The 27,663-nt window shown below is 45.1% G+C and overlaps 1 protein-coding gene across 1 annotated transcript in view; it reads right to left on the bottom strand.

Annotated features, from left to right (window-relative positions):
- LOC142590195 (pyridoxal-dependent decarboxylase domain-containing protein 1) overlaps positions 1–27,377 on the bottom strand; it is a 44,785-nt gene extending 17,408 nt beyond the window's left edge. The window contains exons 1-10 of the mRNA XM_075702101.1: positions 27,235–27,377; positions 20,669–20,778; positions 19,546–19,626; positions 17,447–17,539; positions 13,906–14,058; positions 13,119–13,311; positions 9,970–10,038; positions 7,736–7,942; positions 4,934–5,005; positions 454–609 (exon numbers count right to left, since the gene is read on the bottom strand). Coding sequence (XP_075558216.1) covers positions 454–609; positions 4,934–5,005; positions 7,736–7,942; positions 9,970–10,038; positions 13,119–13,311; positions 13,906–14,058; positions 17,447–17,539; positions 19,546–19,626; positions 20,669–20,778; positions 27,235–27,345 — 1,245 coding nt within the window. The 5' untranslated portion in view covers positions 27,346–27,377. The remainder of the gene's footprint in view (positions 1–453; positions 610–4,933; positions 5,006–7,735; positions 7,943–9,969; positions 10,039–13,118; positions 13,312–13,905; positions 14,059–17,446; positions 17,540–19,545; positions 19,627–20,668; positions 20,779–27,234) is intronic.
- Between the last annotated feature and the right edge of the window lie 286 nt (positions 27,378–27,663).

The raw sequence follows: 27,663 nt of genomic DNA, 5'->3' as shown, positions 1-27,663 counted from the left end.
TTTTCTATACAAAAGGGAACCTATCCCTTTTCTATCTTGGTCTCCACATTGCTCCATGTCCTATAGAATCTGTTCATAATTGTAAAGGTAGCTTTCCTGCGAGGTAGTTCGCTCGACTAATGGCAGCATGGCCATTCTTGCAAACAGTGTGTACACAGTTTACTTGTCTTATGAGATGGGAAATGTCGACGTGGCTCTGGTGATGAAGACACATGCGAGAAACAAGCCCCAGCACAATGAGAATTTTGTTTTTCACTTCAACGACGACCGGTGCTGCCACCTGTTGGGCAAATGTGCACCGCAGAGACGCGTACTTGAACATTAGAGAAAAAGTTGTACATTACATCGTAACAAGTATGAATCAACTAGCCCAGCAAAGCGTTACCGTAGTCAGTGGCTCGGAGCTGCCCGTCTTCTACCACTTGTTGAACGAAAAGCGACAACGCCACTCACCAGGCGCAGACAGTGAAGCACCCGCTGCAGGAGGCCCTGGTGTCCTAGGCTCTGCAGCCCCACCCACAGGGGGAGGCACTGTAGCTTGCTGTGCACACTGAAGGAACTCAGGCCGGCCGCGTGTGCCAGGGCTGCCTCACCCGTCTTGTAGAGAGTCTTTGACGAATCGTCAAGGAGAAGTGGTAAACGGCACACACAGGAAATGCCCAACACACATTTCGCCATGTCATTAATCCTCTGATGCCCAGCGTATCATATTAGATATACCATGCTGTTTGATACCTTGAAATTCTGACTTAGGCACTTGGAATTCAAAGGATAGCCTATAAATAGCATTTTTAATATGCTGGAGCAAGCTTCCAGTAATAGATGGCTGAGAAAACTGATCACTAATTAATGACTACAGTAGTGAAGTTCTAACTCAAATAACATTAACATTTTTCTTTTTCTGTACCATGGGCAGAAATAAAGGTGAACAATTTTTCATTTTCCCTAACGTTGAACTGTGGTTGGGCCGTACCAAGTTAAGAGTGAAACTAAATGTAAACACTTATTCGATTTAGACTAACAAAGCATCCTTTCAAAACTCTGTATTAAATAATTTCGCCACAAGAAGTTGGCTACTAGAAGAGGAAATGAAGGCCAAATTTCAAATCTTTCACACCGAAACGCACACACCAGCCTTCAGTATGGCATTGCAGATTTCAAATTAACTTTTGAGGGGCTCTGGTAGCGCAGTAGAACTCGAAACTTGCCAAGCTCAGTATTTTCAACCCTTTAGGATACAACATAGTCCATCTCTGCCAGTAAAAAATAGCGTACTTAATCAACTATAAGGCAAGGTCTTTTTTTTTTTCTCAGAATACTTAGCCGCGAAGTCACCGCCCATACCCTCCCGCCTCGCCTTACATGTGAGGCTGATGGATTTACTTTATATTTCGATGTGGCAGAAGCAGCACCACATTTACGGCCATCCAGATTTCAGACGGCAGCGCAAATTACAGCACCAAGCCATGGCAGGTGAGGCAGCACTGTGCTTTTGTATTACCCACATCATGAATTTAAACAATTTAACAGTAAGAACTGGGTGCAGGTTATATGCGAATTTCACCTTGATGCATGACTTCACAGCAATGCAATTTCCCCTATAAGTGTTGCTTTACGACGACGAGCATGCATACTTAAGCTATTTTTCCCCGGTCCCCGATCTGCATCCTCGCCTTACAATTGTGGCCACCTTCTAATCGAATAAGTACAATAAACTAGGCCCAAGCATATGTTGTTAAGATCGGTGATGTACGTCATGGCTGGCTGGTGCAAGAATGATGATGACGATGATTTCTATTGGTATCACCTTCAAAGTGGAGTGGCAACAAATTGGAACCTAGCCTGCTTGATCTAATCAGGTTTTATTTATTTATTCATTTATTTATTTATGTGTGTGTGTGTATGTACCGTATTTATTCGCGTATAACCCGCACCAAAATGTGAAAAAACGCGTTTAAAAAGTGGGGGTGCGGGTTATCTGCGAATTTTTTCCTTGGGAGGGGGGGGGGGGGGTCGGCTTCACCGCAATGTGCGGCAGCCTCCCCGTGTAGTCCGCCATCCCCATCGTCATCGACGCTTGTCAAGCCGATGAAGGGCCAACGAAAGGCCAGCATTGTTGAGCCTCGCGTTAGGCGCTGTTTAGTGTACTTACCCCAGTTTGCACTGTTTGCCTGCTTTGTTTTGGCATCATGAGTGCGACTCGACGGCAGTGTTTCACAGCGAAAGAGAAGCTAAAGATTATAGCCGCTGCCGAAGAAATCGGCAACAGAGCTGCTGCAAGACAGCATGACGTCGACGAGTCGTGCATTCGCGACTGGAGGAAGAAAAAAAGAGTCTCGAAGCAACGAACCGGAACAGGCGAGCGTTTCGGGGTCCGAAGACTGGCGCGTACCCCCACCTCGAGACGCAGCTTGCGAAGTTCATTGAGGAGCAGAGAAGTCGTGGCCACGCTGTTTCGACTGAGATGGCGCAAATGGAAGCCCTGAAGTTGGCCCGGGAATTGAACATTCCACGTGAGTTTCGTGCAAGCCGTGGATGGCTTCAGCGCTTCATGCGAAGACATGGATTTTCTATGCGGCGGCGAACAACCATGTGCCAGCGGCTTCCTGAAGCCTACGAGGAAAAGTTGAACTTTCAACGATATGTGATCGCACTTCGGAAGGAGCACAGCTATTTGCTGTCTCAGGTGGGAAATGCTGATCAAACACCTGTGTACTTTGAGATGCCGATGGACACGACCATGGAAAAAAAGGGCTCCAAATCAGTCAGCGTGCTGACCGGCGGAAATGCCAAGCTGCGCTGCACAGTCATGCTGTGCGCTTTGGCTGACGGCACGAAACTGCGCCCGTATGTGATTTTCAAACGCAAGACGCTACCTGGCATTCCACTGCCCCCAGGAATCGTTGTGCGTGCGGAAGAAAATTCGTGGATGAACAGTGGCCTAGTCGGTGACTGGCTTCGAGTAATCTGGGAGCGAAGACCAGGTGCCTTGCTGGCACGCCGGTCGATGCTCGTACTAGATTCCTTCAGAGGCCACTGCACTGATGCGGTGAAGGCTCGCCTTGCCGAGACCAGCACCGACCTCGTCATAATACCTGGCGGCATGACGTCCATGCTACAGCCACTCGACGTGTGCCTGAACAAGCCGTTCAAGGCACACGTGAAGCGGCTGTATGCCCAGTGGATGGCCGACGGCATTTACGCCCTCACACTGACGGGACGCGTGCGAAGGCCTGATATTCCATTGCTGTGCCAGTGGATCGTGGATGCGTGGAAAGCGATACCGGCCGATTTGGTGCGCAAAAGCTTTAAAAAATGTGCGATCAGTAATAGTCTGGATGGTTCCGAGGACGACTACGTCTTTGAGAGTGGCGATGAAGCCTCGGATGGCAGTAGTGAGAGCGGCGACGATTAAGAATCGGATAACCAGTGACGTGGTGGCGGTCGTTTGAATAAATGTTCTGAAAACGAAATGATCACTGAGTGTGAGTTGCATCTTTCTAGCGCTCATTTTTTTTTTTTTCAGGTAAACGTGCGGGTTATACGCGAGTTTTTTTTTTTTTTTCCGCCGAGTTCAAAGTTAGGGGTGCGGGTTATACGCAGGGGCGGGTTATACGCGGGTAAATACGGTATGTATGCGTGTGTGCGTGTGTGTGTGTTGCAGTCTAGCCTTCTGCCTATATCTCCATGATCTTCTCTGTCTTCATTAAAACCTCTGTTTCTATGTTTTATGGGGGCGCATCGTCAGTGGACCTATCGGCGTCTACACGCAATGGCGTTATTGGCACTGCGCCAAGACAGCGTGCTCGGCACAGTCAAGACGACTGAGCCTAATGCATTAAAGTAGACCCTTGTATCACACTTTCTGAAAAAAAAAAATACAAGAAATATACTTACTCACCGGGAACACGTATGATCCGAAGTCACTAAAAAGTTTGGCAGGCTCAACTGCAGTTTACATCTACATAATGCAAAGTGTTGCACGCAAATCGTTGCCACACGAGGCTAGCGAGTTGCCACCAGGTGAAACGTGATGCAAGCGACGCTGCTGATGCAGCCCCGCTGCCTTTTCCCAGATATTTTCGAAGTTGAGATTTCAAGATACTATACGGAGTTCGTCACAATGACTTCGAGACACAGGGCGACAAACACATAGGTTGACACCGTGGGAGGAAAAAAGATTTTGGCTTACCTGGTAATTTGACATGTCAGAGTTAACGAGCGTTTACTGTTTGAAGTTGGTGCTGAATGTTCATTTTTTAAATGAACTGCGTGATGGTAACACCTGCAGTGACTGCAGCAAGCTGCGACCATACCGTCATCGAAAAGATTTTACTGAGTAAAGGTGCTAGAAATGCTACTAAAAGCATTAATAGAAAGACATTTTACTTATGGTATTTTATGTTACTTCAGAAATGTGAAGTACTGTGTGTTTATGTCGATGTGTGTTAGCAGTAACTACTAACATTGAGTGCGAGGATACACACATACTACGCGTTCAACAGCTAAATGAGTTGCACGAGCCCACCACGCTGCAAGCAGCATGAAGTTTTCAAGACATTTCACTTTAATGGACTGAGCTGTTCACGTCGCTTTTTAAAAGTGCCCCCACGGCATGGGTCTCGGCCAGCTACACTTGAACAGCTCAGCTATCACAGGTAAATTAAAGGTGAACAGGAAGCAATAAAGCAGGAAAACTTGTTATAAGCAACAACTCACGATTACAATTCCACACCGCCACCCACCTGGCTGCCCACGACAGTGTGGACCCAAACCACACATGCAAAGCAAAATTGCATTGGCACCACACAGAAGCACAAAAAAAAAATGTGCCCTAATCTGTTTGTGTTTCCTTTTCTTTATAGTATGTCAATGCACTGCCATTCTCACGAGACGGTCCACAATTTGTCAGCAAATGCTGTCCGAAGGATACAACGTAGGGCACTGACGGTAGGCCTAGCCAGGTGCCAAGGGGGAGTGACACGCTGTCTCCAGTACGAGCCGGCTACAAAGAGAAAAAAACACGATAAGCTATTCTCACTTTCACTTTTCGGTCTCATTGCAGTCAACCATGCAGCAAGCGTTCACACTAGGAACAAATCAGAAACAAATGGCATGTAAAAATTCTGGCAGAACCTAGCCATAATGAATGTCTAAGCTAAGCAAGTACCTGTTGTCACAGCACACTTATTTTCACGCTTCCCTAACAGGCGATTGAGCAGAGCGAGATGGTGCGTCTGTTTGGATTTGTCACTTTTGCAGCCAAACGTACTGCGCGTGTCTGAAGACTTTCAAACTCGCCATGCATGAGCCGCATGCACGCATTGGTAGCACGACAGCACGACGACAGCGGTGCTCTTTCGCTATACTGTTGCAATTACAGCAGTCGTCTATTAATTCAACTCTGGTTAATTCAATCCCAACCGAAGGTCCCGGTGGGTGCTGTGTATTTTTACAGGCCCAAATCTTCTTTATAGCGGTCCTAAAATTGGCCTTCAACGGATAATTTGAACTTGACCAGACAGCACGTATGTGCCTGACACACAAGGTGACCCCAATGACGACCCCTTCACTAGGTGTCCCTACTGGGGTCACCGAAGGGGGTCACGAAAATTTACTAGGCCCGAGCAACTGCCATTAAAATCCATTATGCCATCAAAATCTGAACTTCAAGGTGGCCTTGCCATTTGTCCTTAGTTTTTGTCCCTTTTCTGGCTTACCAAGCCTCACTGTATGACAGGCTTTTATTGTAGAAGAGTGAATTACTAACGCAGTCGAAGCTATTTCTCTCTTTAGTGTCCCTTTGAAGTAGTGGTGTGCGAATACTGAATAGTGGACTTCTAATCGAATATCAAATATCATAAAAAGTGCAGCTGATGGGGACCACAGTTCTAGTTTCCTGGCGTCATGTGCGCTATTCACTAACTGCTAAGCACAAAATGGTGATCTGTAAAGAGGGGGAGAAGGCCACCTTGAAGGGGAGAGGGAAGCTTCAACACACAATGGTGGGAAGAGAACTAAATGGCGAAGAAACATGCCTTAACATGCGACTTCACAGCCGCACATGCCACACATCTGTGAAGCCATACTTAAGGGAGAAATTCACATCCCACGCTGCCGTGAAGTCACACTTCAAGCTGAAGTTCGCCTATACAGTGCACCCCGACTTTACTGTTACATTTCTTCCATTTTTGTTGCAGGTTATAGTCACAAAAATAAAGCAACAGTCTTTTTTTTTTTGCTTTGAAACTAATGAATCAGTGATGTTCTTTTGTGTTAAATACCAATGAGGTTCTCAGTTTATTAGTGGACCTGCGTTTCACAGCAATCCTTTACCTATTGCATATAAAGATCTGCTCTCCAATTTTTCTCCAAAATACAGAAGGGCCATCCCAACTTTATGGCAAGTGGGTCATCGTAAGGCAAATATGCGTGACAGACAAAAGGACCATGCATTGTGCAATTGGATCTCTGTTTCTAGCATAGCAAGCGCCGACGATAAAGAGCAGGCACCGTCCGTGCCATTTCATCGTCAAGTTCAGCGTGATTTGCCACTAGTCAAAGACTCTCAAATCCAAAGGATTGGGGGAAATTTGCACCACATTCACTACCCCCCCCCTTCCTCCTCGCTCATCCGCCGTCCACACAAATCCACGCAACTGGCCTTGACACTTTCGTGCCCACCAAGTACATTCATGGCTAGTCTTGCGAAGCTAGCGACAAAAAGAGACCGATGTGCGTCAATGAACAACGTCACGAACAAGAGGCTGCCATACGGTGTCTCAAAGACGGCAGCAATGAAAAACTTTGTAGCCACTCCATGCGTTCACTTTTGTTTTCAAGGCGGTTTGTCGGCTTTCGGAGTGTTGCGTAGCTGCTGCAAATAGACCTGCATCATACGGCACCAAACTAACTATAGTTGCCGGCACCAGCTGAAGCAGCGCCAATTAGGCCTAATGGACTAGGATTAGGCCTAATGGACTGGGATTAGGCCTAATGAACTAATGGATGGGCCACATGCCATCGCGGAATGCTTGCAACTATTATGTTCATGCGGGTGGCTCATCAGTGATCGTTCCAGAGATCACACCTGTGGATTAGATTGACAGCTGTTGAGGCGGTGTGAAGTTCATCCCCGCATATACAACATCATCCACATGCCTATGGGCAGCTAATCGGCTCTATCTTTGCACATGCTCTCGTGCCTCACGAAATACTTGCTGCTTTTGTTGCCAATCCCTCTGTCCATGTCACATTATCATTTTAATCGGTCTTGTCGACCCAGATGAATCTTGTACCGAAGGAGGCGGACGCAGCGCTGTTCTCACAGTGACAAAGTCTACTACCCGAGGTGACCCATCCACGGTGCACTCCACGCCTTTTTTACACCGAAAACGAAGTGAAACGCTCACTTCGGTGACATCTAGCATGAGCAGCTTCACAGCCTATGCGACATGTGGCACTGCTCACGTCTCTACACCGAATACATCAAATATTCGGAAAATCTAGTAATATACATTAGATTCCTGAACCAAATTATTCAAACGTTCACTATTCGATTCGAATGGGGGATGTTCAAGCATTCGCACACCTCGCACACCCCTACTTTTGTGTCTATAAAATTTTCATCCATTCATTTATGGAGGTTGCACTTGGTGTGCACCGACTGTGAGCACTGGGTACAAGAGCACATTCAACCCCTCTGGTTTGACTGTGAAGCCACACACACACGTACCAGGTTGGGTACCGAGACGAGGCAGAGTGCGGCGAGCGCGTGGCCCTCGACGTGCAGCCATGCCTCGTGCCGCTTGCACAGATCCTGCAGTCCCTGCAGAGGATCGACCAGGCCGATGGCTGGCGAGCCCGCGCTGACCACCACCAGCGTGGGCACCCGGCCCTGTGCCACGTCCTCATCCATCCTCTGCTCCAATGCCACGAGGTCCTGGAAGACAAGGTGGAGCAAGGAGGCAGAGGTGCAAGGAAGTGCTGAAAACGGTCGTCAAGCTCTTTAACGTGCCTGTCGACGTTGTTGACTTCTAGACAACTGCATGATCGTGTGCCAATTTAGCCACCAAGTCGAGCAAAAAAGAGCGATACTTTCGTTTGGAAGCATCACCGGCATGGTCGCCGGTGCTTCCTCAAAACCAAAACTAGCTAAGCCTAGCCGATGTCAGAATCGCCAAAGTGAATTCGGTATTTCCTTGTATCTGTAGCACCAGCGTGACAATGGTCAAGACACATGCCGTGATTATGTGGCAGTGTCTTCCGCTCAATTCTATGCTGCTCCTATCTACCGGTCGTGACTGGCTGCTCCCGTCGACAACGTGTCAGTAGTGTCGCTTTAGGCACTGACAAAGCGTAAAAAGCACTAGAAGGAATTGCACAAAAGGCGTTGCTAGAACATGGTGGCCATAGAATGTCCACACCACAAGTAAGTGTATGTGCAGGATGCAACAATTCCTTGACAAACTCGGGCCGTGTTCTTGGATGATCACTTGACTTTTTTTTTTTAAAGACACTTTCATGTTCGCAATATTCCATGCGACTAGCACCAGGCGTGTCAATGGGTGACAGCGTTTCCGCACCATGATAAGATGGCGTGCTTCGCACTTGCCAAGAATGGCGTCATTCGTAGACACCAATGCATCTCGAAGCTAGTCCCACGAAACCGAATGTGTCCCTGAGAGTGACGATCCGAGAACATGGTACACCTTTTTGGCCACTAGTGAAATAAAGTCACTTATTTTCAAGTTAATCCGGCATTTAAGACTTCCAATTATTTGGACTCTTTAGTAGTCCCCATCAAGTCCGCATTACCAGTGGGTGACCGTACAACCCTTCTTTTAACATAACCCCTTCAGGAGTACATTGGGATGGTCTGCGTACAAATGTGTAAAATTTAGATAAATTTATTCCAAGGCATACAACACTCCACGGCAAGCAAGGCAGGGTGGTAGGATGGTGCCTCGTGCATTTTTAATTCATCATCATTTTTAAAGATTGATTAAATATATGTTCCTTTTCCAGTAAGTAATGTTCGGTTTTTGCGTAAATGCAACTGAATCACAGGCTAAATAAAGTACATGCACAATTTAATTATGGTCTGCATAGGTTACAAGAAAATAAAAATGATTCTTTTGGCATTGCTGCAGGAACAACACACAACGCATGTCCCTTCTAATATGATGGTACCTTCAGCAAAGGGGTCATATGTATCACTGCGCAGCACATTGAAGTGAAATAAACACAGAGTTTGCAGGGGCTTTGAGTTGCCTGAAGCTCAATGTCTGCTGCATTTGCTTGGCCACCACATGACAGAACTGGCACACACAAGTTGCAGGCACAAATGTGGACACTGCCTCATGGATATGATCCTTCCTGCTCCCTCCTTCTTAAAGAGGGCCTTGAAACACTTTTCTATCTAATCATAGAATGGCCTCACTAATAGAAGACGTCGCCCAACAGAACATCATGGCGCAAAAATTTTCCGTATCCTTCAAGTATTACTGAAAATGTTCTCGCAATCATGAAATCAGCCAACAGTCGTGTAGTGGGTCCAGCTGCTTGCAATGACATTGCATGATGACCCTGCAGAAGTGACAGCAAGCGATTTCTTGCCATTTTCGACACGAGATTGCCAATTTCCTGCTGCATGCAGGATACAGATTGGCAACAATCTCTCACTACGTTCAATATGTGCTTCAAGGCCCCTTTTAAGTATTTCCTTTCAAGTTGCACTGATATGCATCCCTTCTCCAACCAACTCACCCAGCAACAGATTTTACCAAATCGCGAGATGTACAAGCAGCACAATGCAACGAATCAGGTGCCTGGCACACCGCTACGGTGGGAATGCCAACCCATAGGAAGAGCAACATCGCACAAACTTCCGAGAATAAATGGTGATGCTGCCTGCGCATGGCAGTCCCCGTAACAGTACATCAGAGTAGAACAATGACCACCACCTACCGTTTGATAGAGGGAGTTAGGTGTCCCTGTGAGGGGAATCATCCTGAGGCAGGAGATCGGAAGTCCCAGCTGCACAGAATGTCAGTGCCACATGTAGCAACCACCAAGCTGCTCTTGCAGAGCATGCGACATATTCTGCTACTAAGACAAGACATCCAAGCATTGAGCATGTTCACTTCACTGTAGCAAATGTCATCCTGCATTTCCCTCCAATCCTGCATATTCAGTTTTGTTATAGCAGCAGAAGACTCATTCAATATAAAGGATGGCCAACAAAATTTTAATTTCATTTCATTATATCTGAGAATTCGTTACATCCATGTTCATCATATAAGGACATGACTACAGTAAAACCTCGTTAAACCGTACCCGTCTAAACAGTAGTTTCGTTTTTAAAGTAGTAAAGTGAAATCCCCGACTCAGCGGTCATAGAACATAATGTGTTTTGTATCCGCATAAACCGTACCAACTTACTGCGTACGCATCGGTTAAAATGTAGCGTTTCCACTTTTGTCGCACAAACACGGCAGTGCGTCATCTCCATCGGGCGGCCCAGCAAAACAACAAACCTCAGAGATCGAAACAACGGCCTCCAAGCGCTCTGTGCGTTTGCGCATGAAGCCATATCAACGTCAACATCATTTCAGCGCCGTGCCAGAGAGTGTTCTGGCATTGTGCAAGCAAGGACTCGCGTCATGCCGAAGCTCGGGTAAGAAAGGCGCCGGGTGCTCAGCATAGAAGAAAAATTAGACATCATCCGTGCTATCGAACATGACACGAAGAAGTTGGTACTGTTGACTACAGTGTGTGGCATTTGGAATGCGAAGAAGTAGCTCAGCAGAGCCGCTGCGACTGCAAAGAGATGTCAACTACGAGGTTCGACTTTTCGCCATCATTGCCTCTGTTGTTGCCGAAGTGTCAACTAGCGACAGTGATGAGAACGACATGGAAAGCGACAGCACAGGCGATTCAGGCCCGACAGTGGCAGAAGCTGTGCGTTACGTCAGCCTCATGAATGCAATTGTCGCGACGAGAACAGCACCCGGCACGGCAATGAAAAAGGTGCCCCGGGACTACCACAGCTCTATCGCACGCGTGCACGGAAAATACGTAACACCAACGACGAATCTGCTGTGCGAGTGTTTGCTGAGAAGAGGGGGCGGGCTGAAAAGTAAGGTTGGGGCCACTGTGGTCGTGCTAGGCCGCCGCGGCATCAAACGAAAATAACACTTTTGTCACACGAAGCGAATAAATACTGTATGTTTTTTACCCTTTCATCGCACTCTCTCCGAGTTCTGTGTTCCGTTTTCGATAGGTAAGTGGGCGATCTCATGCTATTTTCGTTAAACAGTTCTACCATTTAGCACGTCCTTTTTCTGAGCTCCGGCCAACTACGGTTTAATGAAGTTTCACTGTATATTCATTTGTCACTGCCTAATAAAAATAAAAAGTGAAGGAAATTTCAGGGTTTAATGTTGTAAAACTGGCCGGTGGCTTATGAGGGACAGTGTAATGGAGTGCACCAAATTAACTTTGACTACCCGGGGTCCTTTACCGCCCACCTAAATCTAACTACACACATGCATTTCTGCATTCTGCCCTATCAAAATGCGACCCCCGCAGCTGGGACTCAGACCCGCGACCTCGTACTCGGTACCAGATTGTCATAGCCACTGGCCCACAAGGTAAGTACTGAACAATTCAGTAAAGCCATAATATGCTCACACGCAGTTTTGTTATAAGTGAGGTTTAAGTGAGCCACCCAGACCAATGTATTCTAACAATTTGCATGTGTCCCCTGAGCATAAACACTAGAGCAAGCAAGACCAACAACTTCTTTGTTATTTAGCAGCCAAGCTAACTACGCGCCACTCGCATCTCTAGTAGACGTGCTAGGACACACTCATGGAAAATGTGAAGTCGACGCAGGTCTCTGTAGTGCCTCAGCACGTGAAATGTGAGTGAAGTAGATAGCAATGGTCAGCTAAAGCTTCAGAAGAAAAGAAAAAAAAGAGGACAGAACAGCGCACTTTGTCCCATTTTCTTTTTCTTTTCGTTTACCATAAAACTTGAGCAACAGTTTAACATACACCCTTAAGAGGACGCTTTAGCTCAGGTGTCCCTATCTAAATACATGTAAAACGAGAATTTATTTTTCTCGGCAACCACTGCACCAAATTTAACGACGTTTGTTGCATTCAAAAGAAAAACTTAATATCTAGTGACTGTTAGTTTCGAATTTTTGATTTAGATCGCCAATTCTTTTATTAAAAATTGGCAAAAATAGAAAATTTTCAGAAAACAGATGCTGTCAAGTTTACAACTCTCTAACACAGCAAGGAAAAATGATATCACAATTCGGTGAATTGCATCTGATAGTACATCTAAAGTGGACAAAATTGTTACACATGAATCTAAAAAAATTCAGTAATATGGAAATACAGCTTTTTCAGAACCCTTGTACACAACGTAACAAATTCACATAAGATATAAATTGACATATCGAATTTGTCCACTTTGAATGATCTAATGGGTGCCATTTACAGAACGGTGATATCTGTTCTTGATGCAAAGATATTCATTTATAAACTTCGTGCATCTTATTGAACTTTCGAATTTTTGATAATTCTTTTAACAAATTTCAGTCTCTTAAATTTAAATTCTGCTTCCAACAGTCACTAGAATATAGCTTTCTCTCTCAAATACAACAAATTTCATTAAAATCGGTCTGGGGCTTATCTCAGAAAATCATTTTTTGCATTTTACATGTATGTGAATAGGCCACATCAGAGTTGGGCCCAAGCTAAAGCTCCCTCTTAAGTTTACCCCCTTTGGGGCGTACCTCGTCCCACAACGATAATCGTCATCTGGCTTGCTTGCATTTCCTTCCTTCAAAACTCGGTGCTTACTACTTTTCTGTCGAAAATGCTATGTCACACTGATAACACGCACGCCGCCCCTGACCTGGAAGTACCGGGCTCCAGCGTTAAAGGAAGGAAACAAGGGCGAGACAGCTGACGATTACTGTTGTGGGACAAGACAAGCCCCAAAGGGGGCAAACTTTTTTGGAAGAGTGTACCCACAACATCGGTATATCCATGTTCAACTGTGCTTTCCCTTGCCAAACAGATATTCGCTCCGACGCTTACCTGTGAACAGAGGTGGTGTCCAAGGCTGGTGCGAGTGTGGGCCCCGATGTACAGCACGGGGGGTCGCGAGGCCAGCGCCTGGTAACCCTCTCCCTGGGCCAGGCGTGGGTACTTGGCGTGCAGGGCAAGGCGGCAGACGCGCACCAGCCCTTCCCGCGACTCCTCGTGGAAGAACACGGACGAGTCGAAGAACCTGCACACGTGAACAAAAATGAGGACAATGGCGGGCGCACGAGCCCAAGAAAACACAGAAAGATCGTCACTGGAGTAATCAAGGGTGTGTTGAACAAGAGGTGCCTGTGGAGCCCACCGTTTCAGCAAGGAACAAGTTGCATTCGTCAGGGCGACTGCTTTCCTTGACAGCGCTGTCAAGGAAAGCATTCTTAAGGACTTTGCCCTCAGCGCACGCTATTCTCGGCATACGTAAGTGCTTATGTCTTTAGATCGCACAGACTTTCTAAGCAACTTTGCTGCTGTCGATTTTGCTCGCTTCAGGAACATGTAGTGAATAAATTTGCTCAAAGAAAGTACCTTAACGGTATAGTACAGTGTCTCTCACTGCCACAATTTGGCACGAATTTCTTCTTCTTTTTTCAATCTTGTGCCTCCCTCCCCATCTTTAAACAACCCAGCGTATTCATTAACAGAATTTACCTTTCATAAAACATGGCGCAACATTCGTGAAATCACATAACGAGCCCAAATTCGCAAACTTTACGAAAAATTTGGGAGAGTTGGCAGGTATGAATTCGCTATTGTAGAGGTGCAGCCATTCCCGGCCCCTTACCTAAAGAGACGCGACACCCAGAGCCCTGTGTCGGAGACGATGCGTGCCGTCACCTTGCGCAACACAGCGGCTTCCAGCGTGGAGAGGTAGGCGGCCAGAGAGTGCGAGGCGACCACGGCCTTGCCAGCGTCGTCCAGTCGCCGCAGCATTTCTCTGGGACATTTATTATGAAAGGAGAAAATTGGCATCCGCCCTACTGTAGCATCAGACTACAAAGGGCACCCAGACAGAACTTGTAGCGGGCTAATAGTTAATTCATCTTGGCAACATCATCAGGGTGCAATAAAACACGCCCAAGCATGCACGTGATCTCTCTCTCTCTCTCTCTCTCTCTCTCTCACACACACACACACACACACACACACACACACACACACACACACACACACACACACACACACACACACACACATGCACACACACACATGCACGCACACACACAAGAAAGCCATCTTTTCACACAAACGTTTGTGTGGAAAGACGAGGCCTTTCTTGGGTGTTTGTGTATGTGTGTGCGTTTTATTGCACTCGGAAGCAGTTACAAAGAACGACAGTGAATTATGGGTTTCGCCAAAAAAAAAATTTGAAGAAAAATTTGTCCTGGTCCAGGGATTGAACCTGGGACCAATGCCATTCCTGAGAAGTCCTAACATCTTAGCTAAATGGGAGGCTAGCAGATCACAGAGTGAGGCCGAATTAATCAACAACTTGAAAACCAGGGCACTGAATACAGCAGATCATCCTACAAGGTGGAGGAAGGTTTGTGAAAGAAAAATTGACTGCAGTTTCGTGCTGAATTCCGGTGGACGACAATTTTCCCTTTTATGAACCTTCTCCCTCCTTGCAGGCTTACACAGATAATCTGTCATGGAAGATTTATTTATAAACAAACAATTTATTTGTTGTCCTGTCATTTTCTTTTTCGTCTTTTGTTAGCAGTGTTCATTAGCTGGCAGGTCATATGACAGCAGATCAAGACAAAATATTGATAAATGTAATCTCAACTTTAAAGTTCACTCCAAACAAAAACAAATTACATTATGACAAGCCAGGGAATGAAAAACAAACAAGCTGGATTACTGCGCCAGTTCAACTTGCAAACTGCTGCATGATATTCCGCATCCTCGTTATAACTACAGTCACAAACACATTTGAACCCCGCAATAACGAAGTCAGCAGGCAGAGTGAAAAACAAAATTTCCTTTGAAGAATTTCGTTGTAGCAAAATGAGACAGCACAGACAGGGAATGCGTCGTCAAAAAAAACTTTAGCGTCATAATTCCATTAGCCTACTTTGGCAAGCTTTGCTAGAGGCTATAGAATAGTATTGCAGACTGCACAAAGTATGCCCCATATGTCGGTGTCGGTATTCTCGGACGATCGCTTTTGCAGATAAGATCACCTTCACGAGATTTCGCGTAACTCCGAACCGGGCGTGGAGCGACAGTGGTCGTCATGCCCACAACAGTGTTCTTCCAGTGCACTCAGTCGCCCGCAGACACCAACGCGTCCGGTGTCAAGCACGAAAGTGATCGAATCTCTTATCCCTGAAAGGAATCTACCGAGAACATGGCCCCTTCACGCAAATCTTATGTCCACCAACATTGAAACCGCGCACGGTGCCCGTTGGGTGGTTGGTACTGGAACTAGCGTTCTTGCAGCAGGGGACGCACATTCTCGGACGGTCGCTCAAACATGGCCAGAAGGGTGCCGCCATTTCAAGCACCATCAACAAGTTCACGTCGGTTGGGCGTTGATTCCTGTTATTGCTGCACTTTTTTCACCGAGCTGCAGATTATGCACAGCACTAAGTATGCAACGTTCGGCCATGCTATTTGAAACGGACCACGAAGATGAGAGGCCATGACGTGTTTCTGGTGCGTGCGATGACTTCCGGCATTCGGATGTTTTTGTAAGCAAGTATGGCGGCAGCCTCGCAGTCGCACTGCGACGGCATTTAAAAAGAAATTGGAGCGGGGAGAAAGTGGATTTGAGCGCTTTTTGTACTCTGTTAGTGTTACGTGGGTAGATAATATTAATATGGGGCCTAATGTTCTCGCAGACTTTGTTGACGCAGGCTTACAGTTTAGTGACGTTCCGTTGTCAAGAGATATGATGTACAATGAATCCTACGAGCTTTCATAAAGGATACGAAAATATCTTGTTGCGACACAAATTTCGTTGTCTTAGGCTTTCGTTATCGTGGGGTTCGACAGCAATGGCCACTCAAGGCTCCTCAGGCAGGCCACAACTTATGGCGCTGATCGCCATGGTGATGAGACAATTACCACAGCAAAGGGCATACCAAGATGGTCCTTACGTAAGAGAAGCTAAAAATATGCGCCCAGTACATGTTGAGCGATTTCAGAGTAACCTAGCCACGTAATTCACCGAATGCTGTCGGCACAGCACTGCTGTTTTGTGCATGTAATCCACCCCTGCATATATGTAAAAGCAGCACCTTCTATTACAACCTTCAAGAAAAAAAAAATTTGCTCATACAACTGCGAAATTCAACCCTGCGCAATTATCGGCACAGAACACAGCTTGCAGGACAACAGTGTTTTTGTCTGTTCAGCCTTTATCACTTTCACTGCAGCATCCTGTTCGACATTAATAGCTAGCAGCTGTGAAAGCAGTACATAATGCCCAAACACACACTATTTCTAGAGCAAGAGCTTTGACATTAATGGATAATTTTACAGGCTTGTTAGAATAAATTTAGACCACCATTTTTTTTTTTTGCATATGGATATTTGGACTTGGTAATTTTGCACAAACATTTATTTTCCAGGCACTGTAAAGTGTAAAGTGCACTGTAAAGTGCAGTGTAAAGTGCAGGTGCAGTTTAAAGGGACACTAAAGCGAAACAATAAATCAGTTTAGACTAATGAAGGATTGTTTGAGAACCCTGCAGGCAGTCATTTCAAAAAAATAGTTTGATTATTAGATGAGAAAATGAAGGTCCAAGTATCAGTATTCGAATTTCGTGCCGAAACCCCAGCGCCGGCACGTCAGTGTGACGTCAGGGGTTCCAAAGTATGTTTTCGCATTTGGGCCGCGTTGGCTGAGTAAAGGTTCCCGAAAAGTGCCATGTTTAATATTTGGTTCCTTTAGAACACACTGTAGTCAATCTGTACTGCTGTATATAATTAGTAGGCCCTAGAAAACGTCATCAGAATCCAAGACGTCACAGCTACCACGTGCAGGAACTTAAGTAGTTGTCGGCACGCCATATTTCGTTCTTGAGCTTTTTCTGGCTTACCAAACGTCTTATCGTTGTAAGAGTGGTGTTTTTGGTGTTGTAGAAAGGAAATTTTCTGACGCCGAAGAAATCATTTTTCACTTTAGTATCTCTTTAAGGAAGCTTACACACATGATGATATGGCAAGTAGTACAGAGTAGCAGTGTTTAATAAGGAATATTGCACCATACTCAAAGTGCCTCATAAGGCGACCAAGTGTTGTTGAATGCATTCCAGAAAGCTGCTCTCAATTTAAAAAAAAAATATTGTAAAACGCAGGCTCCAAAGATTCCTCACCCAGGTAAGTTCCTCATGTGAGATGACTGCGACAAGCAATGCTGTTGCACAATGTTCTCCAGGCTTGCCCGTATGTCGTCCAGCGACAGGGCCCTGGGAGAATGCAAAAAATAAAGAGTGAAAATCAAGAGTGTGCGGCACATTTAGTACGAGCATAGTTGCAATTGCCATATTTGCACAGATACAATGCAGCATTGTCTTGAAATTACCACAGCACGTTGTAACATGACTTGTTTATTTGCCCCCCCCACCCCTCCACACCCCCCCCCCAGCCCCTAACTTCCACACTTCAATATGAGGTGAGCTGAATCACCAGGTGACAATGACTGCAAAAAAGCCAACCCCTCAATGAGCTACTACAAGGAATACAGTCCCATGTGCAGGACGTATGTATGTATGACATAATAGTTCTGTGGAAACCCGCAAGGTGGAGAGAAGTAATTCCTTTGTGGCAAACGCTACGAATGGGTGGATGTCTGATTTTCCCTTTAATAGGTATGTATGTATGTATGCACGTACATACAGTACAGCCTTGTTAATTCAGGTTTTAAGGAATCAAAAAGAATGTCTGAATTAATCCGACGTCGAATTATCAATGGTTATCAAGAAAACAACAAATGCTTACTACGTCAACACACTTTTATTTACTGAATGAATCGGCAAATCCTGTTTCCGATTTGCACAAAGGCAGTGCGGAACCTGCAGTTCTTGTCATCTCTCGACTGATTAGCGCCACCTAGCGCCGCGAAGCCTGCGCATGGCCTTTGAAATGCATGGCACACCGATGCAAGCATGTGACACGTGTTCTTGCTGGTCGTGGCAGCTGCAGCGACTACAGTGACGGAGAGAAGCAGTGTGTCATGACATCACGACGCATCAGCTTCCTGTGAATCAAAACCAAGATCATAGAAACAACTATCATATTAAATTATTATGGGTGGCTTTCGCTAGCATTTTCTAATAGGACTTTTTAAACATACGTACAATAGATGCAGCGTGTTTACAGCATGTTTACAGGGGGACAGCGTGCTTACAGGAGGTATTCAGAGACCTGGATTGGGAAGAATTGGGGATAAGAGTTAATGGAGAATACCTTAGAAACTTGCGATTCGCTGACGATATTGCCTTGCTTAGTAACTCGGGGGGACCAACTGCAATGCATGCTCACTGACCTGGAGAGGCAAAGCAGAAGGGTGGGTCTAAAAATTAGTCTGCAGAAAACTAAAGTAATGTTTAACAGTCTTGGAAGAGAACAGCAGTTTACAATAGGTAGCGAGGCACTGGAAGTGGTAAGGGAATACATCTACTTAGGGCAGGTAGTGACCGCGGATCCGGATCATGAGACTGAAATAATCAGAAGAATAAGAATGGGCTGGGGTGCGTTTGGCAGGCATTCTCAGATCATGAGCAGCAGGTTGCCATTATCCCTCAAGAGAAAAGTGTATAACAGCTGTGTCTTACCAGTACTCACGTACGGGGCAGAAACCTGGAGGCTTACGAAAAGGGTTCTACTTAAATTGAGGACGACGCAACAAGCTATGGAAAGAAGAATGATGGGTGTAACATTAAGGGATAAGAAGCGAGCAGATTGGGCCAGGGAACAAACACGAGTTAATGACATCTTAGTTGAAATCAAGAAAAAGAAATGGGCTTAAGCAGGAGATGTAATGAGGAGGGAAGATCACCGATGGTCATTAAGGGTTACGGATTGGATTCCAAGGGAAGGGAAGCGTAGCAGGGGGCAGCAGAAAGTTAGGTGGGCGGATGAGATTAAGAAGTTTGCAGGGACAACATGGCCACAATTAGTACATGACTGGGGTAGTTGGAGAAGTACGGGAGAGGCCTTTGCCCTGCAGTGGGCATAACCAGGCTGCTGCTGATGATGATGGCAACAGATAAAATGTATAGATATCGAAACGTACATTGGATGAGTGAATGCCTTTTTGATAACTGATCGATTAGCTAGCTCACTGACTATTTGGTTCACTGATTTTAGCAACTCAAAGCAACACACATGAGCTTCGTGTCAAAGAAAAAAAAAGCAAATCAAAAACAGTCGTGTCAGCGCAGCTTGGAAAGAAGGAACAGGGACTGCTCACATCGCCTGAAGAGGGCCAGGAACGTGCTTGTGGGCATCTTTGCGGGCTTCCGCCTCGTCACCGCCACCAAGACACTGCTTCCTGTGGAAGTGCGCAACAAAAGCAGCATCTTGCTATTTCAAGCACCAGTCGAAGCAACACACGCTGCAAAACCAGCGTGCTACAACACTTCCCCACAGCAAATATGAGTTAGGAACCACATCTTCATGCACAACGTTTAAATGCAGTCTTGATGAAACAGATCCGAGTAGAGCAGAGACAAGATATTTCTTTCTTTTCTTTTTTTTAGCAATGAGAACAGATGCATCCCTTTATGACATACACGCGAAAATGTTATTCAATTAAAAACACTTCGTCAGCAAGTTGGCCATTTCAAGTCAAACGACTATAAATCATAGCTTGGCTCATAATACAAGACGCAACTATGGCTTTGAAAGAGAAAGAGAGAGAAAGACTTTAATGAGGTGTGGAGATGTTAGCTTAGCGAAATGCCCAACATACTATTCCAGATGATTAGGGGGAAAGATGAAATAAAAATAGAAGAGAAGGATGAAGTGTCAAGGGATGAAATATTCCAGGTTGTAGCAGCTGTGGATTCAGTGTGTGATTTACAATACACTGATTAACTGGCATTTGAGCACAGTTCCTTGAAGTCTTTATAAATACTTTATACTTTATAAACAGCAAAATAAAGTCACTTTTTTTTCTGGTAGCTTCTTTGTTTTTGCCAAATCGCGAAGTTTGAAATTTGTAAAAATGCTGAGGACAAAACCAGAAGGGGGTGGAGGGGTAATGGTACGCACTTGTGAGATACATAAGCATTTTATAAACGACAATTCATGTTTAGACGCAGCAAACAAACAGAAAGATTTCACAATCAGAATACTTCGAAGGGCATGGCTGGAGACTGAAGGGGGAAATTTTTTCGCTTTCAGAGTTCACTTCTCATTACACTTGATGAAACATTCGTAAAATTGTAGTACAAGCTCGATTACATGAACATTATGGAAAATTCAGGATAGTTGGCAAGTACGTATAAATCTCTGCAAGTACAAAATTTCATCGACATCCAAAAACAGTCTTCTCCTATCGACCTCTCCAACAAGTGACAGCAAAGACTCACGTGTGAGTTGTCTCCATCTGATTGACAGCGCCAGCTGCCATGTTGAGCAGCTCCTGTACAGGGTCGTTGCATGCACTCAGCTCAGGTTTGCCTCCCCTCAGGTCCTGCGGCTGATGATGCAAACAAACAAATGAAACCAAAACAGTACAACATAAACCCACCATAGGCCACAGTTTTGCAAATCTAAATATGACACTGTCAAGCACCATGCGAGCCACGCCTGATGTGTCACAAACAGCACAACACCCTTGGTACAGAGTCATAACTATTCTCATTAAGCTGTTGCATTACGAACTTTAATTGCTTATAATTAACACAGAAAATTTAAAACAATGCCAGCATAGGACTAGCCTGTTTGCACTGTTGACGACATACAATGCATTCGAGCATTAAAATGCCATTTGTTTATACACTTTGCGTTCCTCTTTAGTACTGTTTCATCATGTTACCACACTAACTCCCCCAGCTGTTCTTACTTTTGCTTAAGGAATTTTAAGCCAAGATTGTACTTCACCCACACACATTTAAATTCACATGCACATCAGCCATAATGTTCCACCATCCAACCAAATTTTACTTCGGTGGCTTATAGTCTTCCAAGGATGGGGTGCTCAATTGAACTTTGGACTTTGCCTACTTACGTTCCTTAGTTCATCAAGGACACCACAAGCATCTCGCATAACGCATGGTAAGGGAGAAAACGACGGTTCAAATTTCATTTGCAAAGCTTCCAGTTATTCCAGAAATCTTAACGCTTCTCCACACATTGTGCGTAACACACCTCCAATTTTCCCCAAGCATTAAATTAAGATTATATTCTGGGGTTCTAAGTACCGAAACTACAATGTGATTATGAGGCATGTCGTAGTGGGGGACTCCGGAATGACTTCGACCACCTGCGCTTCTTTTAAGGTGCACATAATGCACGGTACACAGGCGTTTTTGCATTTCGCCCCCCTCAAAATGCGGCCACTGCAGCCAGGATTTGATACCGCAGCCTCACACTTAGCAGCCCAACATCAAAGCCACTAAGCAACCATAGCAGGAGTCCACTGAATATGAACACGGTGTGTTGTAGCCTTCTTGGGATATTGGGAAGCATAGCGGATTCGAGCACACAATGAATCACACCGGCTGCAATTACAAAGGCTGTAATTTACGAACACACATTTAACTACGCATACGCGTTGGCTATAATGCCGCCCACTCAACCCTCTTTCTTTCTTTTAAACCCAATTTCATCGCGGTGGCAGTTCTAGGATGGCGGGCTAAATTCGGTGCAGTTCATAAAACAAACTTGTAATGTTCCGGAGCACTTGCACGCATAATTTATTCGAAAGGCCGGAAGTGACCCACATACTCTCAATTTTGCCAACACATTTCCCCCCCCCCTCCCTGATTATTTTCACCAAATATCAAACAAGTATGTCATTTAGTTCGCCGAGGTCATCAGCTAAATATACCGTTCCTCGTGGAATGTGCAAAAATAGGGAGAAAACGATAAAGTATTCCAGTAATTAATTGCGATCATTAGAAACGTTAAACATCTTCATGCATCATACCCAATATGAGCCCCGTTTTTGCTGAACTTGAGCTTGGTGTGGTGCACAACTAGGACACTAGAAAACAATAACAGTGCACTCACACTGTCAAGCTCCTGCTGAAGCAATTTTTTCAATGACTATAATTTAACAACTCGCATTTTACTTCGCATGCTCATTGGCCATAACATTCCCTCCATTTTCACCGAATTCGATCTTGGTGGCAAGTACAGTTCTCTCAGTACACTGAGCTAAATTCTGTGCCATTAATGAAACACATTTGTAACGCTCTGGAGCGCTTGGACATGTAATTTACTGTGAAGGCTGAAATTATTTCAGATACTTCGTCCTTTGCCTACACATTAGACATGACATTACCCGAATTTTCACAACATATATACAAGGTACACCTCATTTATTTCAGGGAAGACACTGGCAAAATCGACTATGAACCTCGTATAACATATAAGAACATTTGAGAAAATGAGGGTTGAGTATTTATTTCCAAAGCTCATCATTATGCCATGAAATGTTGACATTTCACTACACATTGCACTTACTATGCTTCATACTTTCAAAAAATTCAAACTCGATAGTATGTAGAGTTCTCTCAGGACACTGGGAAACATAGCTAATGGCCACATCACAACTTCAGGCACTTGCTTAAGGAGTTTTTCTCAATGACTGCGATTACCTGACGCTCTCAAAGTTTTTGACCCAGGCATTATGCATAATATGCCCCTCATTCCCTCAGAGTGTCAACTGTATGGCATGTTGAGTTCTTTCAGGACATTGGACAAGTGCCCCGATGGTTTGTAAAATATGCTTTTGAAGCTTTTGGTGCGCGTCCCTCATAACACGGCCCCCATTCTCTACAAATATAGAATTGCCACCACCTTTTGCTTTTTTTTTTAGGCATGGGGGAACTTCGTGAGAGTTTTAACAATGCCTATAGACAGGCAAAAAAATAAAGGCTTAGTAATTGTCATTTAGCCTTTAATTATCCAACATGCTTTAAAATATTTCTATGCATTGCTGCTAACATTTCCTATAAATATAGCTTAGTTATAAGCAGAACACTTGAAGAAAAATAAGGACACAAAAAATGAAGTATTAAAAAAATTAGCACTTCCTGTTTGCCATTACTTATTTTTTGCCCATGTTTCTTCAAGTGCGCTGCTGATAACTAAGTCATGAATTGTCAACTAGCCCATCAGTACATCTTCAAAAGACACTAAAGAGAAACACTACATATTTATGACTGATAAAGTCTTCTTGAATAACTCTAATTTCGTTTATTTCACGTAATATATATATATTTATAGGTTGACTAGTGGAAGATAAAATGACGAGCAAGGATAATTTTTTTTCAATTTCACGCCAGAAACCCAGAGCTGGTATGTCAGTGTTAATGTCATGGATTTTACGGTGTTTGCTCTAACCTGAGCTGTTTTTGTGAAAATTCTGGAAACTTGCCAAGTTCTGCTTTTGGGTCATTTAGAATACAGTATAGCCCACGTTTACTAATAAAAACTTATATAGGCCAAAGACGCCGCCGTCAAAATCCATGATGTCATGGGGCAGCTGGTGTGGGAACTTCAAAGCAGCATCGCCTTCTACCTTCTTGCTTTGGCGTCTTTTCGGGCCAACCTAGCATTGTCTCGCGGTACGGGTAGCTTTAGTTGGTATTGCAGAAGACAAATGTACTAATGTAGCTCAAATAGCTTTTCTTCTTAGGGTTCCTTTACTAATGCAGCTCAAATAGCTTTTCTTCTTAGGGTTCCTTTACTAATGCAGCTCAAATAGCTTTTCTTTTTAGGGTTCCTTTAAGCGCTAAACAAAATTCTATGAACGATCGTTCTCCCAGGACACTGTTAATAGACACGTTTTAAGCTTTTCGAGCGCTTCCAGTCGCACTACGTGCTTTGCCGTAAAGGCTGCGCAGCAATGACGGCAGCAGTGTGAACACTTAGGAACACATTTATTCTCTACAGATGAAAGCTATCTGCACTTTTAGAAATGAAGGTTAGTTTGCTAAATTCCTCTCTAATGAGCTTTTTTCTCTATTATCAGCATCCACAAAAGATGAAGCAAAAATATTATTAATAAGAACCGGAGCATGTGAGTACCAACAATACTATACAAGGTGTATACTAACAGTGCTTTGCTGCCTGTGTTGGCATGCCAGTAACTGCTACGTGCCGCAGTCTCAAAGCTGAGGAGTGGGAAATCGTGCAACGAGCACAATATGATAAATTATGCAATTATTTACTACTTTACAGGCACATGTAGTCATTGTCCAAGCAGGCGTTATCACGCCTAAAAATAGCATTGATTAAAAGTTAATTATGTCAAATACAAAGTAGTCAATATTCCACGTCTGCTTATGGCATGTTTGTCTTTTGATATATTTATTTATGAACATCTTATGCCTTCAGGAGGCATTGGGAAAGGGAGAATACGTTAACGTAATACAAGCGTTCTTCAACAAAGCAAAAAAAGGAAGCATCACGTAACAAAAAGCCTTACTTGCACTGCATAAATAGCTTGCAATATCAATACAGTCAATACAAAATAAAGAATAGAAAATTATGGCTACATTAATGTAAAACAAGCGTCATTCAACAAGGCACAAAAGGCATCAACACAACACAAGCTTTATTCACACAATGGAATAGAATGCTACATCAAACTCAAAATAGGAAAAAGTAGGTAGGGAAAGATACTCATAAATATTACGAACATCATAGCACTACAGAGTAGGTGTACAAACACGAAAATTGCCATAGCAGCTGCAGAATCACTGCAATGTCAATTGCAAAGAAAAAGAAACTAGGTAGACAGCAATTAAACTCTGCTATCTATGACAAGCTACTTCACAGACAATGGATGGTGTGTGAAACCACATATAATTTGTTTAGAAAAAGTTATTATAAACATAAGTACAGACTATAGGTTACTACAAAATCAGCGGTAAGGATATAAAAAGGCACAAAAGGACTAAGAAGTTAAGACAGCAAAATGTTTGAGGCAAAGCTGAAAAAGTGCCTACGATATATGCTGCAAAAATCTTCTGCAATGCTTGAAAAGATAAGCAATGCGCATGTTGAGACCTAGCGCGGTCTGCCTTCTACAGCCGCGCCCACGGACGCCAGAGCCCTAGGCTAACAGTGCCACCTTGGGCCAGATGGGCGCGCACACCAGATTGCACTTTTGTGCTGGGGAGCGTGCCGAATGGGACGGTCAGAGCAAAAGCTGCCAACGCACGCAGTCTCGGAGGCCATGGTTGAAGCAAGTGAATACACCAAAGGCAGACGCTGTCCTTGGCAAAGCAACATTTTGGCACACACAACACAGCAGAGAGGACGCAACTGAGATTTGCAGTGCCAGCTGAGCTGCCTGCAGCGACGGAACAGCCTGCACTGAAGGTATGCAAATTTTTTTAGGACACTATTCAAGCTACACCACCTAATGAGGAGGAGGAAGGGCAGGGTGATCGACCGCACGCGTGTACGCACAATTACCCTGTTACCCTACACACCACCTCAGAATTCGGCACAAGCTCGTATGTACGGTGTACGCATGATTAGCCTGTTACCCTACACACCACCTCAGAATTCAGCACAAGCTCCGCCCAGAAAAACCGCACTGCACTTGTCGTCTGTGCCTCCGCGCTCCAAAACATAGTTCCCGCGAGACGCCGACACTGAAAAGAGTTCGTCTCCGCCGTGACGTCACTGAAATAAACCAACGTAACTGGCTAGCGCATGTACACACAAATTCTCCTTCTCCGAGTTCGAGAGACGCGCATGATGCTGACTGGGTTGACAATTAGCAAAGTGGAGCTCTCCTTCCGAGTCGGTATAGCCTGAAAGGCTTGCGCTCTCGGGCAAAAATTAGTTCTTAAACTACTTCTGCCCTCTTTAGTTAAGTGCGCCTGCATGACGCTTCCTTTAAGCATTTGTTCTTGCGCGAAACGACCCACAAAAGGTCCGTAAACCAGGCGCCACCAAAACACCCGCTTCAAGTGGCGCGCCCTCGTTAGCCACCTTTCAAGTCGCGCTCCATTCTACGGGGACGTCCGTCGCCTAAAATAAAAATAAAGAAAGAAAAGTAGAACTAAGCTGACATCTTTGTGCGCATGTAAAAAGGCCGCGCAGCTGCTCCGAAGAAACTTTTGAAAAAAAAAAATGAGAGATCCCTGTAAATCACGTTTAAATTCCGGAGTGCGAAAGTCTGACCGCGCGTTCTCCCCACGTTGGGCGTAGTAAAAAAAATCTCGCATAGCACCGTCCATCCACGACTAGTTTCGCTTTCTCACACCCGCAAGTGTGACCTTTTATGCTTCCCGTGTGCCGGTTTTTCAGATGGCTGATGTGGCTCGGCTGTCGAGTCATGACGCCAGCTACCGCCAGTCTTCGCGACGAAGAAAGATGTGAGTAAACATCACTGCGGGTCGTGCAAGGTGCACAAGCTTGTCCCGACGAGGCAGCGCACCGGCGCGCGTCGACGTTGACGTCGCAAACAAGCCGGAGCGCGATCGCTGCGGGGTAAACGAGGCGTGCCGTACACAGGCTAAGAAAAAAAGAACAGGGACGGCGAAGGCCATCAAGGACTGCGCGATGGTTCGCAACTGGGTTAAGAAAAACAAAAGCAAACCACCTAACCAAGCTGCTTGCATACGCCACGACCTCCCGACCAGAGAGGTGTGTTCTCGTGCAGGCGGAAGCGGATTGCCGCAACAAAAAAAAGAAGGCGGCGAGTCGAGCGCGAAAACGATCATTTGCATCTAGCGACTCGTGTCGGTAGGGTCAGCTTTCGAGCCAAAGTGCATCGCAGAAAAAAAATGAGTTCAAAGGTCGCTTTAAAAGCAATAGCACCAGACCCGGATTCGAACGCGTAGGAATGGAACGACGTTGACAACCAAACCCACCACCTAAGGATCGCAGAACCCGAAACTGCGCGTGGCGTTGGACGTCAAAAGACAACTACTCTGACTTCGGAAACGAGACAGACGTCACTCACGTCTCCCATGTCTGATTTCTTTGAGTCTTGGCCGTCGCCGGACGTCGGAGAGTCGGCAGGGGCGACGTTGGAAGCTACGACACCGCCACGATCGCCGCCGCTGTCCGCCATTGCTGCCCTCAAGACACGCTGGCATCCGAGACGTCACTTCCCATGTCAACTTCCGTCGCGCCTGTTGCCGTGGAGACGATCAAGAAAGCGCTGGCCTAATTTCTACCTTTCGGTGCACCCACTCCCAAGCGCACAAGGAGAATAAAACAAGGTAACGCAGATAAATTTTATTTCTGCGACAAACACGATAACGTTGCAATAAATATCAGCAATGAAACAGTCAAACGACGTAGCGCGTATAATGTAGGCGTGAGAGTTTGGTTCGTTTTTCTCTGAAACCGAAACCTGGGTACAAACACGTCTAGTGGGAACACTGTG

This window comes from Dermacentor variabilis, chromosome 8 (genome assembly GCF_050947875.1).
Source record: "Dermacentor variabilis isolate Ectoservices chromosome 8, ASM5094787v1, whole genome shotgun sequence".
In the NCBI taxonomy this organism is placed as follows: domain Eukaryota; kingdom Metazoa; phylum Arthropoda; class Arachnida; order Ixodida; family Ixodidae; genus Dermacentor; species Dermacentor variabilis.
Note: the sequence above shows the minus strand (reverse complement) of the source record. Positions and strands in the feature narration are given on the sequence as shown.